At 43.2% G+C, this 22,084-nt stretch overlaps 1 protein-coding gene across 2 annotated transcripts in view; it reads left to right on the top strand.

The window, feature by feature from the left end:
• The window catches only part of auh (AU RNA binding protein/enoyl-CoA hydratase), a 331,460-nt gene extending 327,971 nt beyond the window's left edge, over nucleotides 1-3,489 (top strand). For both annotated transcript variants that reach the window (XM_060845395.1, XM_060845386.1), the window contains one exon: nucleotides 3,186-3,489. In XM_060845395.1, the coding sequence (XP_060701378.1) occupies nucleotides 3,186-3,263 (78 nt within the window). In that variant the 3' untranslated portion in view covers nucleotides 3,264-3,489. The remainder of the gene's footprint in view (nucleotides 1-3,185) is intronic.
• Nucleotides 3,490-22,084: the final 18,595 nt, after the last annotated feature.

The raw sequence follows: 22,084 nt of genomic DNA, 5'->3' as shown, positions 1-22,084 counted from the left end.
CGACATAAAAATCCAGGCCAATGGCTCTGCTATCTCCTCCCTAGCTTCCCATAGGATCCTGGGGTAAATGCCATCAGGCCCAGGAGACTTATCTATATTCATCCTTTCCAATATTCCCAAAACCTCTTCCCTGCATATTTCCAGGGCATCCATTCTAATTATTTGTGATTCCATATTCACATCAGCAACAGTGTCCTGTTCCTGAGTGAATACTGATGAAAAGTACTGATTTAATGTCTCTCCAATCTCCTCCGCCTCCACACACAACTTCCCACTACTATCCTTGACTGGACCGATACCTACCCTAGTCATCCTTTTATTCTTGACATACCTATAGAAAGCCTTTGGGTTTTCCCTAATCCTACCAGCTAAAGACTTTTCATGTCCCCTTCTCGCTTCTCTTAGCTCCCTCTTTAGCTCCTTCCTGGCTACCTTATAACACTCAATCGCCCCTACTGAACCTTCACGCCTCATCTTTACATATGCCGCCTTCTTCCCTTTCACAAGGGACTCCAATTCCTTACTAAACCACGGCTGCCTCACAAGGCCCTTTACACCATGCCTGACTGGTACATACCTATCGAGGACACGCAGTAGCTGCTCCTTGAACACTCCCCACATCTCATTAGTGTTCTTCTCTTGAAGCCTGTGTTTCCAATCCACACATCCTAAGTCATGCCTCACTGCATCATAATTTCCCTGCCCCAAGCTATAGCTCTTGCCCTGCGGCACACGATTATCCCTCTCCATCACTAAAGTAAAAGTCACCGAGTTGTGGTCACTGTCCCCGAAGTGCTCACCTACCTCCAAGTCTAACACCTGGCCTGGTTCATTACCTAGAACCAAATCCAATATAGCCTCCCCTCTTGTTGGCCTGTCGACATATTGTGTCAGGAAACCCTCCTGCACACATTGTACAAACACCGACCCATCTAATGAACTCGAGCTATAGCTCTCCCAGTCAATATCTGGGAAGTTAAAGTCCCCCATAACAACCACCCTGCTACCTTCACTCTTTTCCTGAATCATCCTCGCAATATTATCCTCTACTTCTCTAGGACTATTAGGAGGCCTGTAGAAAACACCTAACAGGGTGACCTCACCTTTCCTATTTCTAACCTCAGCCCAAACTACCTCAGATGGCAAGTCCTCTTCCATCGTCCATTCCACTGCTGTGATACTGTCTTTGACAAGTAATGCCACGCCTCCCCCTTTTTTACCCCCATGTCTGATCCTACTAAAACATTTGAACCCTGGAACGTGCAACAGCCATTCTTGTCCCTGTTCTACCCACGTCTCTGTAATGGCCACAACATCGAAGTCCCAGGTACCAACCCACGCTGCAAGTTCACCTACCTTATTCCTTATACTTCTGGCATTGAAGTATACACACTTCAATCCACCTTTCTGGTTACAGGCACCCTCCTTAGAGATCGCTGCATTATTCCTAACCTCCCTACACTCAAGGTCCTGTACCCTAAAGCTACAGTCCTGGTTCCCATGCCCCCGCGGAGTTAGTTTAAACCCTCCCAAAGAGCACTAGCAAACCTCCCCCCAAACTTTAGGGTTTTCCTTGATCCTACCTGCGAAGACTTCTCATGTCCTTTCCTGGCTCTTCTTAGCTCTCTTTAGGTCTTTCCTGGCTAACCTGAAAGCTCTCTCCCATACGCTCACACATACACCTTCCACACACGCACCCTCTCACAGATTTTGACCCACGACACTCACTTGATCTTCCCTGCACGCACACGTTTGTGGGGTGAATTTGTACATGCAGAATTACATTTTATTTTGCTGAAAAACTACATAATTCCATGTAATATTCTGCAAATCCCACTTTCGAAATAGAATCAGTCTGATCTAACATTGGGACACAGACTCACACCCTCAATGCATTATCTGAGCTGAGATAGCACCTATTGTGAAAAGCTATCTTGAGAATGGTTGAGAACCATCTGATGAAGGAGCAACACTCCAAAAGCTAGTGTTTCCAATTAAACCTGTTGGACTATAACCTGGTGTTGTGTGATTTTTAACTTTGTACACCCCAGTGCAACACCGGCACCTCCAAATCATATCTTGAGAATGTAACTTTAAAGTTCTGGGATTTACATATGAAGGAACTGAAACTAACACAATCATTCTAAAAGATGAAAGACTTATGCTAAATTTGTTTAATATTGCATTCCATGACATTGCAATCCTGTTGCTATAAATTCTGATTTGTATAATTCTGCTTCGCAACCACCTGCTATGTAACAGCACTTTGAAAGTTAGTTGGATAGAATAAACCTGTTGAACTATAACCTAGCGTTGTGTGATTTTTAACTTCATTGAAACTCAACACTACATCTGCAGCACAAAAGAACAGCATTCAACTGATCGAGTCCCCCAAAGAACATCCCACCCAAACCAACTCCCTCTGCTCTATCTCTGTAAATGTGTATTTGCTATGACCAGTCCACCTAGCCTGCGCGTCCCTGGACACTATTTTTGATAACCATTTATACCATTTGCCTGTACTTAACATTCAAAAACAATGACTTATTATTCTTGGAAATGAACAATTAGAAAAATACAATTTCAATTACTTCAGATTTGAGTAATACGATTAGCCATCATTGATTAAACATATATTGATGTCATATTTTCAGCTTGCTGACACGGCAAGTGTAAAATGTGAACAGCAGCATATAATCAGAACAGTTTGTAGGTTTGATCATATTCATTTTACTTTTGAAGCGATTAGATTGAGTTCAATGGCTTCATAGTGTTTCTGATGCATTCTTTCCTAGAAGGTCACCTACAGCAGGAAATTGCATCTGGTATGCTCACATTATGGAATTGTTCTTGCCCATTATTTAGTGTAAAGTACTAAGAGATGATAAGAAAACAGATTCAGGATTTTTGACAAAAATTCAGAAAAAGGATGAAACAGTTTCTACTAACTGTGTATAGAAATGACTTTCAGCTTTTCTCACAAGAATTATTACTTTACATTAATGTTATGCTAGGCTGTAAGCATTATTGTTGTGTTTGTAAGTTAGAAAATAAACTCTGCAAAGGTCAGGACTGATTAGTAGCATATAACCTCCTCCAGTATTTGCCTCAGCAGGCTGCTTTCCCTGGTCTAGCAATTCAATGAGCCTGAATTCAGTATCTCAACTTCTTGTTTTAACTTTCAGGTCATTCCAACAAAAGACAGGATTGAAGGACTTAATGCTTTCAGAGAAAAGCGACTGCCCCGATACACGGGAGAGTGATAATAAGACATTGAAAGAAGGCTTCAATTGAATGGAACACAAAATATAAAAGCTGATTTAAGCTATTTCTATCTGTTGAGAAATGACTTCAAGATATACCGATAAGAGCCATAATATGTACGATTTTGAGCATCATGCTTTTAAGAAAAATACATAACATTGTTCTGTTTTTCTACCTTGAACATTTACTATGTGATTCTTTTACATTAAAATCTTTTAATTTAAACATGCCAATGATAAACTCAATCTTGTAGCCTATGTCTGTATTCTCCACAATTGTCCAAGAAACGTCAGTGTTTTTGTAAGAGTGCATATTTTACATTTTATTTGAAAGGTGGTGCTGCATATAAGATTAATTTCAGAAACTTGAACCCTCCTTGTCACCAAACTGCTATTGTTTTAGCTTTGTGAAAACGTAATGTTTGACTACAGATTTGGGTTCTCTTAAACTGGAATGAACCCGAAATTCTGAAAATGTAACAAAGTTCTTTTCAAATTAAAAAGGGCAGAATTTTATCACTTGTTAGCATTGCCCTTGAAAAACATGTTAATGATAATTTGGTAGCATTATTTAAAAACAGTAACTTACTTGATAATATTGTATCATTTGCATATCAATATTCTAAGTTTCTGTATTACTACTGCTATTGACAGGTTAGTAGAAAGACCATAGAAAGTTAATAGAAATATACAAAACTGGATATTTTGTTAATGCAAGATTGTAAAAATGGCACCCAGAAGGACATTTGGAGGTCTGCTATCTTGATAATTCAGAAACCTCTGCTGTACTAAAAAGTGAGCTAAGTGCTTTTTTTCATACTTCATGTGGTGTATGACTGAAGATTTTGTCATCCTCCATGTCTTATGCTCTTCAGAACTGGCAATGTAAAAATTGAGAGGGAGCTTAAAAAAAAGACTTGTTACCTTTAGTGGCTGGAGGGAGCTAACATAGCACATATTATCTAATTTTGTTCAGTGATCTATTCAAATTGAAAATCTTCCCAGACATTGGTCTTGGAAACAGGCAAAAATCGGAAGCTGATGATCTGTTTAGGGAATCCATCCCTTAGTGTCAAAGAATAAGACAATCTTGTTACTAAATTTTAAATGCAGAGAACCTGAATAGTTGATATATATTCAGTGTCATGTACGATACTTTTGCAATTTGAATATTACGTGGCTGAGTGAAATTTCAATTGGATCACGTCGCACAATTATTGATAACTTCTATTTGTAGTCAGCTTCTAAGGCAGTTTTCTAAGTGTTGGTTCTTATCAGCTCATGATTGTGGAATTGAGTATTTTTCAAAGTTCTGGTCATATATCTATATGGACATCTATTTAATTTGTAAATGTCTTGATAAGTCACTGTTTTGGGGAATCCATAACATTTCACATATCTTTAGTTCAATTTGAACAGAAAGGTCTTGCTGGAAATAGAAGAGTACGTATTCAACAAATGTATGTTCTAGGTGTAATTAAAATTTAGATATTAGTACATTTAGAAATGGATATTGAAGTTATTTTGTTTTATCACAAAACATATTCCTCAAATATCTCCTCCAAGGAGATATTAAGGGTAGTTATTTTGACATTGGGTAAAATGAAGCTAAAGCAATGTAATACTAATAAGAATGGTCAGTCTGAAAGGTTGGATTTGGCACATTTTTAATTCTGATTGCAATATTTAAATTCGCCTAGGGGTGCTAACCCAAATTAGAATCATAGAATCTCTACAGTGTGGAAGCAAGCCAAACAGCCAATCAAGTCCACACCAAACCGTCCCCCTGCCCCCCCCCAAAAGCATCCCACTCATGACACCCTGACTCTTGTGCTCTGTGCCCCAATCAAGGCAAGAATGCCATACGTCTTCTTTACCGCCTAATTACTTGTATTGCCATTTTGAGAGAGCTGTGAACTTGAACCCCAAGATCCCTCTGTACGTTAACATAGTTAATAGCAGGACTCTGAACAGCAAACATTTCCTGAACATTTGACCTCCCAAAGTGCATCACCTCACACTTGCTTGAATTAAACTCCACCTGCCATTTCTCTGGCCATATCTCCAACTGATATAGGTCTAACATATGAGGAACGGCTGAGGATCCTGGGATTGTATTCGTTGGAGTTTAGAAGATTGAGGGGAGACTTAATAGAGATGTACAAGATAATACATGGCTTAGAAAGGGTGGACGCTAGGAAATTGTTTCCGTTAGGCGAGGAGACTAGGACCCGTGGACACAGCCTTAGAATTAGAGGGGGTCAATTCAGAACAGAAATGCGGAGACATTTCTTCAGCCAGAGAGTGGTGGGCCTGTGGAATTCATTGCCACAGAGTGCAGCGGAGGCCGGGACACTAAATGTCTTCAAGGCCGAGATTGATAGATTCTTGTTGTCTCGAGGAATTAAGGGCTACGGGGAGAACGCTGGTAAGTGGAGTTGAAATGCCCATCAGCCATGATTGAATGGCGGAGTGGGCTCGATGGGCCGAATGGCCTTACTTCCACTCCTATGTCTTATGGTCTTATGATATATATTCACTTGTATTCTTGGCAACCTTCTACAACATATACAACTCCACCGATCTTCATGTCATCTGCAAACTTACTAACCCATCCATCTAAGTTTGCATCCAAGTCATTTATATAGAGTACAAAGAGCAGAAGTCCTACTCGTCACAGACCTCCAACCAGAAATGTTCTGGGTGAATGCGGACGCAAAATACTCCTTTAGGATCTGGCCCACATCCTCTGCCTCCGACACACATTCTCTCCTTTATTCTGGAGTGGCCCTACCTTCTCTCGAGTTATCCTCTTGTTTGTAATGATACAGAATGCCTTGGAATTCCCTTTAAGCTTACTTGACAAGGTCTTATCCTGGCCCTTCCTTGCTTTTTTAACTCCCTGGCAGTTCTTTCCTACTTACTTTGTATTCCTCACAGGCTCTGTCTGATTTTAGTTTCCTAAATCTTGCATAGAAACATAGAAAATTGGTGCAGGAGTAGATCAGCATGGTGGCACAGTGGTTAGCACTGCTGCCTCACAGCGCCTGAGACCCGGGTTCAATTCCTGACTCAGGCGACTGACTGTGTGGAGTTTACACATTCTCCCCGTGTCTGCGTGGGTTTCCTCCGGGTGCTCCGGTTTCCTCCCACAGTCCCAAAGATGTGCGGGTCAGGTGAATTGGCCATGCTAAATTGTCCGTAGTGTTAGGTAAGGGGTAAATGTAGGGATATGGGTGGGTTGCGCTTCGGCGGGTCGGTGTGGACTTGTTGGGCCGAAGGGCCTGTTTCCACACTGTAAGTCTAATCTAATCTAATCATTCAGGCCTTTGGGCCTGCACCATTCAGTATTCTCATAGTAGATCGTGCAATCTCTGTATGCCATTCCTGCTTTCTCTCCATACCATTTGATCCTTTTAGCTGTAAGGGTTATGTCCTTGAATATATTACCTCTTGAATATATCTAATGCACTATCCCCGATAGCTTCCTGTGGGAGAGAATTCACAGAATCACAACTGAACGAAAGCATTTTTCCTCATCTCAGTCCTGAATGACTTGCCTCTTATTCTTGTGCTGTGACCTTTGTTCTGTACTTCCCCAACATTGGGAACATTCTTCCTTCATCTAGCCTGTCCAGCCCCACCAGGATTTTATTTATTTCTATGAGATTCCCCCCTCATTTTTCTAAACTCCAGTGACTACAAGCCCAGTCGATCCAGCCATTCTAGTCTGGTGAACCTTTGCTGGACTCCTTCAATAGTAAGAATATCGTTCCTCAGACTAGGAGGCCAAAACTGCACGCAGTGCTCCAGTGCGGCCTCACCAAGGCCTTGTATAACTGTAGCAAGATTTTACCCAATACTCAAATCCTCTCACTATGAAGGCCATGCCCTTCTCTTTCCTCACCACCTACTGCACTTGCATGCTAACTTTTCAGCAACTGCTCCAGCGTGACACCCAGGTCACGGTGCACCTCACCTCTTTCTAAACTGCCACGATTCAGACCTGCTTCTCTGTTTTTGCCACTAATGTAGATAACCTCACAATATCCACATTATATTGCATTTGCCAAGTATTTGCCCACTCAGCCAGCCTGTCCATGTCACTTTGCAGCCTGTTAGCATCCTCTTCACAGCACACACTGCCACCCAGCTTACTGTTGTCTGCAAACATAGAGATATTGCATTCAATACTTGCATATCGTTAATATATATTGTGAACAGCTGGGGTCCCAGCACTGAACCCTGCAGTATCCCACTCATCACAATCTGCCACTCTGAAAAGGATACAATTATTCCAAATCTTTGCTTTGTCTGCCAACCAGTTCTCTATCCACATCGATACATTATCTACGATACTATGAGCTTTACGTTTGCTTAATAATCTTGTGTGGAACCTTGTCAAAAGCCTTTTGAAAGTCCACATCTACTGATTCACCCCGTCCACTCAACTGGTTACATCCTCAAAAATTTTCCAGAAGATTTGCCAAGCATGGTTTCCCTTAGTGAATCCATGATGATTAGGACAGAGTCTGTCACCAATTTCCAAACGCTTAGTTTATGCATCCTTAAGAATTGAATATAGCATTTTCCCCACCACTGATGTCAGGCTTAGCAGCCTATAATTTCCCATTTGCTCTCTCCCTCCTCTTTTAACAAGTGGGGTTACATTAGCTATTCTCCAATCCATTGGAACGCTTCCAGAGTCTGCAGAATGCTGGAAAATGATCACTAATGCATCTGCTATTTCTAGGGCCACTTCATTATGTACCCTAGGATGCAGATCATCAGGCCCCTGGGGACGTATCTGGTTTTAATCTTATCAATCCCCCCAGTACCATTTCCTGACTAATAAGGATTCCCTTCAGTTCCTCCTTCATGCTTGACCCTCTATCCCCTAGCATTTCCTGAAGTTTATTTGTGTCCTCCTTGGTGAAGGCAGATCCAAAGTATTTATTCAATTGCTCTGCCATCTCTATGAATTCACATGATTCTAACTGCAAAGGACCTGCATTAGCCTTCACCAGTCTTTTTGTGTTCACATATCTATGGAAGCTTTTGCAGTCAGTTTTTATGTTTTTTGCAAGCTTACTCCCATATTCTATTTTCCCCTTCTGAATTAAATCCTTTGTCTTCTGCTTCTAAATTTTAAATTTCCCCAAGTCCTCGGGATTGCTGCTTTCTCTGCCCAATTTATATGCCTCGTCTTTGGCTTTAACACTGTCCCTTTGTTAACCATGTTTGAGCCACCTTCCCTGTTTTACAGTTATGCCAGTAGGGATGTACTATTGTTGAATTTCATCTATGTGTTCTTTAAATGTCTGCCATTGCCTATCCACCATCAACACCTAAAGTATCCTTGGCCAGCTTTTCCTCGCCGATGCATGTTTCATACCAAAGTTAACTTTCTTTCAGTTTATGACCCTAGTCTTGTATTTAACTATGTCACTCTCTACCTTAATGGATGAGAATTCTACCATATGGTCACTCTTCCTGAAAGGGTCTCACACCACAGCCTTGCTAATTAATTCTCTCATTACACAATACCCAGTCTAGGATAGCCTGCTCTCTAGTTGGTTCCAAGATGTATTGGCTAAGGAAACCATCTCTCATACATTCAAGGAAATTCTCCTCCATCGCGTTGCTACCAGTTTGGTTAGTTCAATCAATATGCAGATTCAATCACCAATAATAATAATAATTGGTGATATTATTATCACCAATAATAACTGCTCATCCAGCCAAAGGGTGCTGAGACATCACTCGTTTGCATTCTGGGAGTGGACGGAGTAGTCGGCGCGGGTGCGAATGGTTCGTGGAAGAACTTGCTGTTAAGGAATGGTTAGCCCCAAACATTACATTACTATAGTAGTTTCCATCCCTCCTTCCTCCTCCAACCAAAAAAAAAAGAAAGGAGAGGTAAGGTTCAGAGGAGACGAAACATCATAAGAGGACGGTCAGCGGCAAGAGTTCCATTGGGTAATGGAGTGCGAGCCTAACCAGTTTCTGGAAACTGTTGGTGAATCACAGGTAACTTTAGAGAAATTGCTACTTATCAGAACAGAGAGCTTCAAATCAGTACTAAAATTATTTAATATTGTAAGGATTAATTCACTTAAAGGGTTAAGAAATGGGAGGAGAGCTCCAAATTGTAGTCTGCTGTTCAATTAGATTCCCTACAGTGTGGAAACAGGCCCTTCGGTCCAACCAGTCCACACTGACCCTCCGAAGAGTAACCCACCCAGACCCATTTCCCTCTGACTAACACACTTAACACTGTGGACAACTTCACCTAACCAATTCACCTAACCTGCACATCTTTGAACTGTGGGAGGAAACCGGAGCACCCGGAGGAAACCCACGCAGACACGGGGAGAATGTGCAAACTCCATACAGTCACCCGAGGCTGGAATCGAACCTGGGATCCTGGTGCTGTGAGGCAGTGTTCTTGTTCTTGTTCAGTGTGGGAAGCTGGGCACATTTCCAGTGCCCTGCACTTGCAAGTGTGCAGGAAGTGTCTCCAACTGCAGCTCTTGGAAGCCCAAGTTTCGGAGTTGGAGTGGCGTCTAGGGGCTATGTGGAGCATTCATGAGGCATTAAGTTTCGTGGATAGCACATATAAAGAGGTGGTCACACCACAGACTTATACTTCAGAGGGAGAAAGAGAATGGGTGACCAGGACATAGCAGAAGGGCCAAGCAGGCAGTGCAGGAATCTCCTGTGGCTATTCCTGTGCCAAACAGAGACACCGTTTTGGGTACTATTGAGTGGATTGACCTCTCAGAGGATAACAGCAGCTGCCAAAGTTATGGCACCATGGTTGGCTCTGTTGCAGAGGGAGGGGAAAATAGGCATAGAAATGCTATAGTTATAGGGGATTCAATCATAAGGGGAATAGATAGGCATTTCTGTGGCTGCAAAAAAAAAAGAGTCCAGGATGGTTGCCTTCCTAGTTCTAGGGTCCTGGATGTCTGAGCAGTTGCAGGACATTTTGAAAGCAGAAGACGAACATGGTCACAGTACACATTTGTACTAACGTCATAGGTAAAAGGGATGAGGTCCTAAAAGCAGAATATATAACCAGGAAGATAGTTGACTTGTAGAACCTCAAAAAGGTAATTATCTCAGGATTACTACCAGTGATAAAAGCTAGTCAGAGTAGAAACTGTAGGATATATAGGATGAACTGTGGCTGAAAAGATGGTCCTAGGGAGAGGGTTGCATATTTGTGGGGCATTGGAACCAGTTCTGAGGCAGGTGGGACCTGTACAAACAACTTGGACGGGTTACACCTGTGCAGGACTGGGACTGATGTCCTTGGGGGTGGGGGGTTAGGGCAGTAAATGCAGAAATGCAGAAATTGATGGAAGAGGTAGAAACCAAGGCAAACATGATTAAGAACAAGAATAGGCAGGGAAACGCTGCTGGGAAGAGCAGGGGAGGTTTTCTAAAAAAAAAGTGACTTACAATGTGAAAAGAATAATAGGCAAAGTGGATGAACTTAGTTTTGTTTAGTACTTGGAACCATGACATTATTGCAAACACAGAGACTTGGCTGAAAGAGGGAGTGGACTGACAGCTGAATGTTCCAGGACTTAGATGTTTCAAGTGTGATAGAATAGGATGTAAAAGTGGCGGGGGAGTTGCATTACTGGTAAAGGAATATGTTAAGCTGCACTGAGGACTCCTGCAACGAGGCAATATGGATAGATCTCAGGAATCAGAAAAGGTGAGATCACAGTACCACAGGCCTACTAACACCAGGCAGGAGGTAGAGGAAAGAATATGTAGAGAGATTGTGGAACAATGTGAAAACAGGTTGTTGTGATGCGTAATTTTAACTTCCCCTATATTGACTGGGACTCACTTAGTGGTCAGAGCTTGGATGGAGCAGAATTTGTAAGGACCATTCATGAGGGTTTCTTGACATAATGTGTAAACAGTCCAACCAGGGAAGGGGTTATACTGGACTTAGTTTGGGAAATGAGTCTGCCCAGGTGAATGAAGTTTCAGTGGGGGCATTTCAGAAGTTAGATGGGATAAAAAAAAAAGGGGTCATTAGCAAACAGGATTGAATGAAAAGCAAGAGTGTAGCCAGAGAAAGGTTGGCCCACTCATGGACAAAAGGAAGGAATCGATGTATGGAGTCAGAAGAGGTAGGCAAGGTTCTAAACTAATATTTTGTGTCAGTATTCACCAAAGAGAAGGAATCGATAGAGAATGGATCTCAGGGAAGGGAGTATCGAGTTTCTAAGCCACGTTCCTATTAAAAAAAGAAATAAATGTGCATCTTAAAAAGTATTAAAGCCCCCGGGTCCTGATAGAATCTATCCCAGAATATTGAGGGAGTGAAGAGAACAAATTGCTGGAGCATTGACAGACATCTTTGTATGGCCTCTTTGGCCATAAGTGAGTTCTGAGGGGATTAGAGATGGGCCAATTTTTGTCCCATTGTATAAGAAGAGTAACAGGGATAATCCTGGAAATTCCAGGCCAGTGAGCCTCATGTCAGTGATTGAGAAATTAATGAAAAGATTCCCAGAAACATGATCTATAAGTATTTTGAAGCAAATGAACTTCAAAGCCTCGGGCATGGTGGTTTTATGCAGGAGAGGTGACCTGCCTCACTAACTTGATTGAGGAGGTGAAGAAGATGATTGACAAGGGAAAAGTGGTTGATATTGTCTACATGGAAATCAGGAATGCCTTTCACAATATATCTCATGGCAGTTTGGTACAAAAGGTAAAGTCACATGGTGTCAAACGTGAGCTTGCAAGATGGATACAGAGCTGGCTTAGTCATAGGAGACAGAGGGTAATGGTGGAACAATGCTTTTCAAAGTGGAAGCTTGTAACTAATGGTATTTCCCCAGGGATCAGTGCTGGTAACTGTACAGTTCATGATCTATATAAATAATTTAGAGGAAAATATAGCTGGTCTAATTAATAGGTTTGCTGACAATACAGAGATTGGTGGAGTTGTGGATAGTGAAGAGATTGGCAGAGGATACAGCAGGATACGGATAGGTTGGAGGCATGGGCAGAGAAATGGCAGCTGGATTTAATCTGGACCAAAGTGAGGTGATGCATTTTGAAAGGTCAAGTACAGGTGGAAATTATACAGTGAATGGCAGAACTCTTAGGAGTATTGATATGCAGTGAGGTCAGAGTGTGCAGGTCCACAGATCGCTGAAGTGGCAATGCAGGTAGATTAGATAGTTTAAAAAGGGCTGTGTCAGAGTCATACTCATAGAGATATACAGTATCCTTCGGTCCAACTCATACATCCGATCCAAATATCCCAACCAAATCTAATCCTATTTGCCACCACCTGGCCCATATCCCTCCAAACACCTCCTATTCAAAGTCCCATTTAGATGCCTTTTAAAATGTTGCAATTCCACCAGCCTCCACCACTTCCTATGATAGCCCATTCCATACACAGACCACACTCTGCATGAAAACGGTGCCCTGCAGGTCCCTTTTATATCATTCCCTTCTCGTTCTCAACCGATGCCTTGTAGTTCTGGACTCCCCATCCCAGGGAAAAGATTTTGTCTATTTATCCTATCCATACCCCTCGATTTTAGAAACCTCAATACGGTTACCCCTCAGCCTCCGACGCTCCAGGGAAAACAGCCCAGCCCATTCAACCTCCCCCTATAGCTCAAATCCTCCAACCCTGGCAACATCTTTAACAGAGTCATTGGGGGCATGTAAGCAACTGCTGGACATGCACATGGATAGCAGTGAGTTGAGGGGTGCGTAGGGCGGCACAGTGGCACTCAGCACAAAAGACCCGGGTTCAACTCCCGTCTCAGACGACTGACTCTGTGGAGTTTGCACATCTTCCCCGTGTCCGCGTGGGTTTCCTCCGGGTGCTCCGGTTTCCTCCCACAGTCCAAAAATGTGCAGGTCAGGTGAATTGGCCATGCTAAATTACCTGTAGTGTTAGGTGTAGGGGTATGGGTGGGTTGCACGGGTTGCACTTCAGCGGGTCTGTGTGGACTTGTTGGGCCGAAGGGCCTGTTTCTACACTGTAAGTAATCTAATCTCCTATATTTTACATTAGGATTAAACCTCGGCACAACGTCATGGGTCAAAGGGTCTGTTCTGTGCTGTACTTTTCTATGTTCTGAATCTTTTCTGGACCCTTTCAAATTTCACAACATTCTTCCAATAGGAGGAAGACCAGAATTGCATGCAAAATTCCAAAAGTAGCCTAACCAATGTTCTGTACAGCCACAACATGAGCTCCCAACTCCTGTACTCGATACTCTGACCAATAAAGGAAGGTGTACCAAACACCTTCTTCACTATCCTATCTACCTCCACTTTCAAGAAACTATGAACCTGCACTACAAGATCTCCCTAGGACCTTACCAGTAATTGTATAAGTTCTGTTAAGATTTGCTTTCCCAAAATGCAGCACCTCGCATTTACCACTCCTCAGCCCATTGGCCCATCTGATCCAGATCTTGTTGTAATTTGAGGTAACCTTCTTCACTGTTCACTACACCTCCAATTTTGATGTCATCTGCAAATTTGCTAACTATACCTCCTCTGTTCACGTCCAAATCATTTATATAAATGACGAAAAGTAGTGGACTCAGCATCAAATTCTTGTGGTAATATTACTGGTCACAGAGGGTAGTGGAAGAAGGTTGTTCTTCTAGTCTGGAAGCCTGTCTCCTAACTTCAAGCCAATCCTGTATCCAAATAGCTAGTTCTCCTTGTATTCCTTGAGATCTAACCTTGCTTACCAGTCTCCCATGGGGAACCTTGTCAAATGCCTTACTGAAATTTATATAGATCATGTGCAATGCTCTGCCCTCATCAATCCTCTTTGAGGAAGAAGTAACAAAAAACTCAATCAAGTTTGTGAGATATGATTTCCCACGCACAAAACCATGTTGACTATCCCTAATCAGTTTTTGCCTTTCCAAATACATGTACATCCTGTCCCTCAGGATTCCCTCCAACAACTTGCCCATCATCGACATCAGTCTCACCAGTCTATAGTTCCCTTGCTTGTCCTTACCACTTTTTTTAAATAGTGGCATCACGTTAACCGACCTCCAGTCTTCTGGCCCCTCACCTGTGACTATCGATGATACAAGTATCTCAGCAAGGGGCCCAGCATTCAGTTCCCTAGCTTTCTAGAGTTTGAGGGTACACCTGATCAGGTCCTGGGGATTTATCCACCTTTGTGTGTTTCAGGACATTCAGCACTTCCTCCTTTGCAAAATGGATGTTTTTCAAGATATCTCCATCTAATTCCCCACATTCTATGTCTTCCACATCCTCCTCCACAGTAAACAATAATGCAAAATAGAACATGAAACAATACAGCGCAGAACAGACCCTTTGGTCCTCGATGTTGCGCCAATCCATGAACTATTCTCAGCTCGTCCCCCTACACTATCCCGTCATCATCCATGTGCTCATCCAAGGATTGTTTAAATCTCCCAAATGTGGCTGAGTTAACTACGTTGACAGGTAGGGCATTCCACGCCCTTACCACTCCCTGAGTAAAGAACTTGCCTCTGACATTTGTATTAAATCTATCACCTCTCAATTTGTAGTTATACCCCCTCATACAAGCTGATGTCATCATCCTAGGAAAACGACTTTCACTGTCTACTCTATCTAATCCTCTGATCATCTTGTATGTCTCTATCAAATCCCCTCTTAGTCTTCTTTGCAATGAGAACAGATCCGGGTCTCTCAGCCCTTCCTCATAAGACCTTCCCTCCAGACGAGGCAACATCCTGGTAAATCTCCTCTGCACTTTTCCCAATGCTTCCACAGCCTTCCCGAAATATGGCAACCAGAACTGTACACAATATTCCAAGTGTGGCCACACTAACGTTTTGTATAGTTGCAGCGTAATATTGCGGCTCCAGAACTCAGTCCCTCTTCAAGTGAAACCTAACACACTGTATGCCTTCTTAACAGCATTATCCACCTGGGTGGCAACTTTCAGGAATCTATATACATGGACTCCAAGATCCCTCTGCACATCCACACGACCAAAAATCTCCATTAACCCAGTACTCTGCCTTCCTGTTATTCTTCCCAAAGTGCATCACCTCACATTTAGCTGCATTAAACTCCATTTGCCACCTCTCAGCCCAAGCCCGCAATTTATCCAAGTCCCCCTGCAAACTGTAACATTCTTCCATACTGTCCACTACTCCACCGCAAACTTACTAATCCATCCACCTATGCCTGTGTCTAAGTCATTTATAAAAATGACAAACAGCAGTGGTCCCAAAACAGATCCTTGTGCCACACCACTGGTAACTGGACTCCACACTGAATATTTTCCATCAACAACCACTCGCTGCTTTCTTTGAGAAAGCCAGTTTCTAATCCATACTGCTAAATTACCCTCAATTCCATGCCTCTGCATTTTCTCCAATGGCCTACCATGTGGAACCTTATCAAAGGCTTTACTGAAGTCCATGTATACCACGTCAACTGCCCTACCCTCGTCTAAATGCTTGGTCACCTTCTCAACAGACTCAATGAGGTTTGTGAGACCGACCTGCCTTTGACGAAACCATGTTGACTATCTGAAATCAAATTGTTGCTTGCGAGATGATTATAATCCTTATAATCCTTTCTGAAACCTTTCCTCCAACAGAAGTAAGGTTCACTGGTCTATAATTACTTGGGTCATCTCTACTGCCCTTCTTGAACAAGGGCATAACATTTGCAATCCTCCAGTCATACAGTCATCGAGATGCACAGCTTGGAAACAGACCTTTTGGTCCAAGCCATCCATGCTGACCAGATATCCCATTCCAATCTAGTCCCACCTGCCAGCACCTAGCCATGTCCCTCCAAACCCTTCCTATTCATATACCCATCCAAATACCTCTTTAACTGTTACAATTGTACCAGACTCCACCACTTCCTCTGGCAGCTCATTCCATACCCAATTGCCCCTTAGGTCTCTTTTATATCTTTCCCCTCACACCCAAAACCTATGCCCTCTCTTCTGGACTCCCCCATCCCATGGAAAAAACTTTGCCTATTTACTTTATCCATGCCTCTTATAATTTTGTAAACCTCTATAAGTTCACCCCTCAGCCTCTTAACCCTGGTAGGATTAAGAAAAAACCTAAGGCATTCTTTTATGTCAGGAACAAGAAGATGGCCAGAGTAGGTAGGGCTGATCAGGGATAGTGGAAGGATCTTGTGCCTGGAGTCAGAGAAGGTATGGGAATCCTAAGATGATTATTGAAGCAAAGTATTCATTATTAAGAGGGACCTTGTCATTTATGATGACAATGCCAAATTTGCCCAGACAGGTTGATGTTAAGGAGAAGGATCTGCTGAGAATTTTGAATACATAAGGATAAGTAAGTCCCCTGGGCCAGATGGACAAACTCAAGGTTATCACAGGAAGTGAGTGAAGAGATTGCTACACCTTTGGTGATGATCTTTGTGTCTTCATTATCTACTGGAGTAGTGCCAGAAGATTGGAGGGTGGCAAATATTGTTCAAGAAAGGGAATAGGAATAATCCTGGGAATTATAGACCAGTCAGTCAGTCTTACGTCTGCGGTCGGCAAATTAATTGAGAAGATTCTGAGAGACAAGATTTATGGTTATTTTGGTAAACTATAGTTTGATTAGAGATCGTCATCATGGCTTTGTGAAGGGCAGATCATGCTTCACAAACCTTATTGAATTCTTTGAGGATGTGACAAAACACATTGAAGCAGTGGAAATGGCGTACGTGGATTTTACCAAAGCGTTTGGTAAGGTTCCCCATTGTAGGCTCATTCAGAAAGTAAGAACGCATTGGATGCAGGGAGATCTGACTGCCTGGATATAGAATTGACTGGCCCATAGAAAACAGAAGATGGGAGTAGATGGAAATTATTTAGCTTGGAGCTAGATAATCAGTGGAGTTCCACAGGGATCTGTTCTGGGACCTCTGCTCTTTGTGATATTTATATTGTGACTTTGATGAGAAAATGGAAGGATGGCTTAGTAAATTTGCCAATTACATGAAGGTTGGTGGAGTGGTGGGTAGTGTGGAAGGCAACAGGACATTGACAAGATACAGATCTGGGCTGAATAGTGGCAGATGGAGTTCAATCTGGAAAAGCGTGAAATGATTCATTTTGGAAGGTCAAATTTGAATACATGGTTAAAGGCAGGATTCTTAGGGTCCATGTCCATATATACCTTAAAGTTGCCAACCATGTTGATAGGTTTAAGAAGGCATACGGTGTATTGGCTTTCATTAGCAGGGGGATTGAGTTTAAGAGCCGTGAGGTTACATTGCAGCTCAAAAGAGCCCTGGTTAGACCATACCTTGAAATATTGTGTTCAGTTCTGGTCACCTCATTATAGAAAGGATGTGGAAGCTTTAGAGAGGGTGCAGAGGAGATTTACCAAGATGCTGCCTGGACTAGAGGGCATGTCTTATGAAGAAAGGTTGAGGGAGCTAGGACTTTTCTCATTGAAGTGAAGAGGAGTGAGAGGCAACTTGATAGAGGTATACAAGATGATGAGAGGCATGTATAGAGTAAATAGTCAGACCTTTACCCAAGGCAAAAATGGCTCTCAGAAGGGAACATAATTTTAAAATGATTGGAGGAAGTTTTAGGGGAGAGGTCAGAGGTCAGTTCTTTACAAAGTGTTGGGTGCGTGGAATGCACTGTCAGCAGTAGTAGTAGAGTCAGATAACTTAGGGACATTTAAGTGACTCCTTCATAGACACATGGGTAATAGTAAAATGAAGAGTACTTAAATTAGTTTGATCTTATGCTGTACTATGTTTTAATATTGAAACTGATTTTAAAGGTGGTGTGAAAAAAGTAAGTAGTAAACCAACACAGGGAATGCTGCAGAACCTCAACAAATCTCTCAGCATCTGTGGGGAAAAGAAACAGAGTTAACGTTGAGTCCAGTATGACCCTTCTTCACATTATTGCTTTTGTTATCATAACGTGCAAACAATATGATTCAGTGAGCCTTCTTTGCTATTACAATCACTGTTCTTGAACTTCAGCTTCACTTCCAGAAGGTGCACAAAGAGAGCTCCGTGCTCAGCAGCCTGAAGGAAGAAGATGGCTGGTAACGCCATCTCAGGCTGACATCATGAGGATCAGCAAATCCTTCTATCCCAGTCTGTATGACTCGAAGCCAACCAACAGCGCGGCCTCCCAGTCGTTCCTGTCCTCTATCACGGAGGTCCTCGATGACGGAACACGAGAGAGGCTGGACCAGCCGCTATCTCTGGATGAGCTGACCAGGGCCCTCGAGTCCTTCGAAAAGAATAAAACTCCCAGAAGTGACGGCTTACCGGTCGAGATCTATTCCGCTCTTTGGGACTTGATTGGCCGGGACCTGCTGGAGGTGTATGTCAGTACGCTTCGGGCAGGTACCATGAGTGAATCCATAAGGAAAGGCATCATCACCCTCATCTACAAACAGAAGGGGGAGAGGGACGAAATTAGAAATTGGAAACCGATCTCACTGTTAAACATAGACTACAAAATCTTGTCAAAGGTCATCGCCAACCGGGTCAGGTCTGCTTTGGGATCGGTGATCCACCCCGACCAAACCTGTGCTGTTCCGGGCAGGAAGATCTCTGAGAGTCTTGCACTCCACAGGGATACGATTGCCTACGTGCAGGACAGGGGGGTAGACACCTGCCTCATCAGCCTGGACCAGGAGAAAGCCTTTGACAGGATATTGCATACATATATGAGGGGTGTCCTCTCCAAAATGGGCTTTGGGGAGGGAATTGGAAATTGGATCAGACTGCTCTACACCAACATTGTCAGTGCAGTCTCAATCAATGTGTGGGAATCAGATAGCTTTCCTGTAAGATCTGGAGTCAGGCAGGGCTGCCCCCTTTCACCTGCCTTGTTTGTGTGTTGCATAGAGCCATTTGCCGAATCCATCAGGAAGGATGCGAGCCTGAGAGGGGTGACTATTCCTAGCAGCAGGGGCCTACAGGTTAAGGCCTCCCTGTACATGGATGACGTCACCGTTTTCTGCTCGGATCCGCTGTCCGTGCACAGACTCATGTGCATTTGTGACCAGTTCAAACGGGCCTCGGGGTCCAAGGTAAACCGAGGCAAGAGTGAGGCCATGCCCTTCGGGAACTGGGCCGACCAATCCTTTATCCCCTTCACCATCAGTACTGACCACCTGAAGGTGCTGGGTATTTGGTTCGGGGGGGCTGGGGCGTGCGCCAAGACTTGTGAGGAGCGGATCAGGAAGATGAGACAGAAACTAGGCAGATGGGAGCAATGCTCGCTCTCCATTGCGGGTAAAAACCTGGTCATCAAGTGTGAGGTACTCTCAGTATTGTTAAATGTGGCACAGGTCTGGCCTATCCCCAGAACCTGTGCTGCCGCAGTCACCCGGGCCATTTTCCACTTCATGTGGAGATCAAAGATGGACGGGGTCCGAAGAGACACAATGTACAAAGACCGGTGCAATGGGGGAAAAAACACTCCCAATGCCTCCCTCACCCTGATGGCCACCTTTGTGTGTAGCTGCATCAAGCTGTGCGTGGATCCCCAGTATGCAAACACCAAGTGTCACTACATACTGAGGTTCTACCTGTCCCCGGTGTTGCGAAGGATGGGCCTGGCCTCGCTGCTGCGGAACACTCCGAGTAGTTGGACTGTTCTGTACCACCTGTCCTTCGTGGAGAAATTTTTGAAGAAAAACACCTTTGACCACAAGTCCATCAGGAAGTGGTCAGCACGTAGTGTTCCTGAGACCCTTCGGAAAAAGGAGAGGGCGGATCCTGTCGAGTGGTTCCCTGAGCAGACTGTCAAAGCCATTTGGCAGAATGCCTCATTGCCAGAACTTTCCAACAAGCACCAAGACATGGCTATGCTGGTGATGAGAAGGGCTCTGTCTGTGAGATCATTTATGCACGCCCGGACTCTCTGCCGCACCGCACGCTGCCCTCGAAGCGGCTACGGGGGGGAACGAGACTGTCACACACCTCCTTCTGGAATGTGCCTACGCAGAGGAAGTCTGGAGAGGAATACAGTGGTGTTTGTCGAGGTTCGTCCCGAGCAGTGCCGTGACGCGGGACTCTGTGCTCTACGGCCTGTTCCCCAGGACACACACTGAGACGAACATCAACTGCACCTGGAGGATCATCAACTCGGTGTAGGACGCTCTCTGGGTGGTCCGAAACCTGTTGATCTTCCAGCTGAAGGAGTTGACCCAACTGAGTGTTGAAGACTTGCACATTCCAAGGTCCAGGAGTACATGTTGAGGGATGCGCTGAAGCTTGGGGCAGCTGCCGCCAAGTTGCGGTGGGGAAAGACCACCGTTTAACATCTGCCTGCCTAAAAAAGAACAGGGGGCCCATGCAGTCGTTTGGGCTCTGCTGACGCCTCAGCTAAATATATGGGCATATGAGTGAGAAATGCACAGACCTGTATATAACAATGATAATTCTGAGCTATGTATGTAAATGTTGACATATGTATGGCATGACCAAATGTACAGATCATCAAATTATTTTATGATTATTTTAAGAATAAAGCATATTTTTGAAATTAAAAAAAAATCACTCAGAAGCCAGGAAAATTGTAATAGGTAACAAATAAATGGCACAAGAATTGAACATATTTTAGTTTTGTCCTCACAAAAGAGGGCACAAATTACCTCCCAGAAATGTCAGTGATTGTTTTAACTAGGAATGTACTCAATCGAGTTTAGAAGAATGAAAGGGGATTTAATTGAAATGAATGAACATCTAACATGGCTGTACAGATTAGAAGCAGGGAGCATGATTTTTCCTTTGGGAATTCTGGAACACCAGGACACATTCTCAGGATACAGGGTAGACAATTTAGGACTGAGATAAGGAAAGATTTTGTCAAAGGGTAGTGAACCTGTAGGATTCTTCACCACAGAAAGTTGTCGGATATAACTTATAGAGAGTACTGATACCAAATTGAGGGGAAAGATGGCTTGACTAAAAGGAATGCCATCACAGGAAAGTCTTCTCACAAGGGGCGGCACAATGGCTCAGTGGACTAGCACTGTGCCCCACAGCACTAGGGACCTAGGTTCAATTCCAGACTCAGGTAACTGTCTGTTTAGAGTTTACACATAGGATAAGGGAATGGGTCTGAGTGGGCTGCTCTTGGAAGGGTTGGTGTGGACTTATTGGGCCAAAGGGCCTGTTCCAACACTGTAGGGATTCTATGATCTTAACATCATAGAGTTTGTTACGACAGATTGATGTATTTCAGAATCCATCTACAATTGTCTGATCTTTGTGTTCTAGAAGAAGATACCACTTTTCCAAGTTCTGCTTGAAATTCTGTTCCCAATTTTATCATGTACACCATACATGACCATATAGTACAAAACTAGTGGCCTGAAGATTAACAGTTACGGTATGTTAGAGTTAACAGTTCTGTGTAAGAGTCAGTAAATGTTAACTCTGATTTCTTTCCAGGGTTTTAAACTTTCTGCCTGAGTATAAAGCTGTTATTAAAATTCACCACCCAGTATAGAAACACTTAAATTTTAAATTTCCATTAATTTTAAGTGAATATTGGTGAGACTCCTTAACTTGTTCCCAACGCAAAATTCAAATTCTACAGTGGAGTGGCAAGTTAAAAAAATCTATCCTCATATCTCTCAGTTACTTCAAAATGTAAACAGATGATCTCGGAATTTGCAGTGTCTTCACTTTTCTCAGTGTCAGGTTTCTGTTTCCTTGACAGCAAGCTAACATCTTTCACAGTCAGTCAACATTTGCCTGACAGTTGGGAATTTGTTCAACAGTAGACAGATATTAATAATTAT

Source organism: Hemiscyllium ocellatum, chromosome 2, assembly GCF_020745735.1.
Source record: "Hemiscyllium ocellatum isolate sHemOce1 chromosome 2, sHemOce1.pat.X.cur, whole genome shotgun sequence".
Classification (NCBI taxonomy): domain Eukaryota; kingdom Metazoa; phylum Chordata; class Chondrichthyes; order Orectolobiformes; family Hemiscylliidae; genus Hemiscyllium; species Hemiscyllium ocellatum.
The sequence above is the reverse complement of the archived record's forward strand: the minus strand, read 5'-3'. Positions and strand labels throughout refer to the sequence as shown.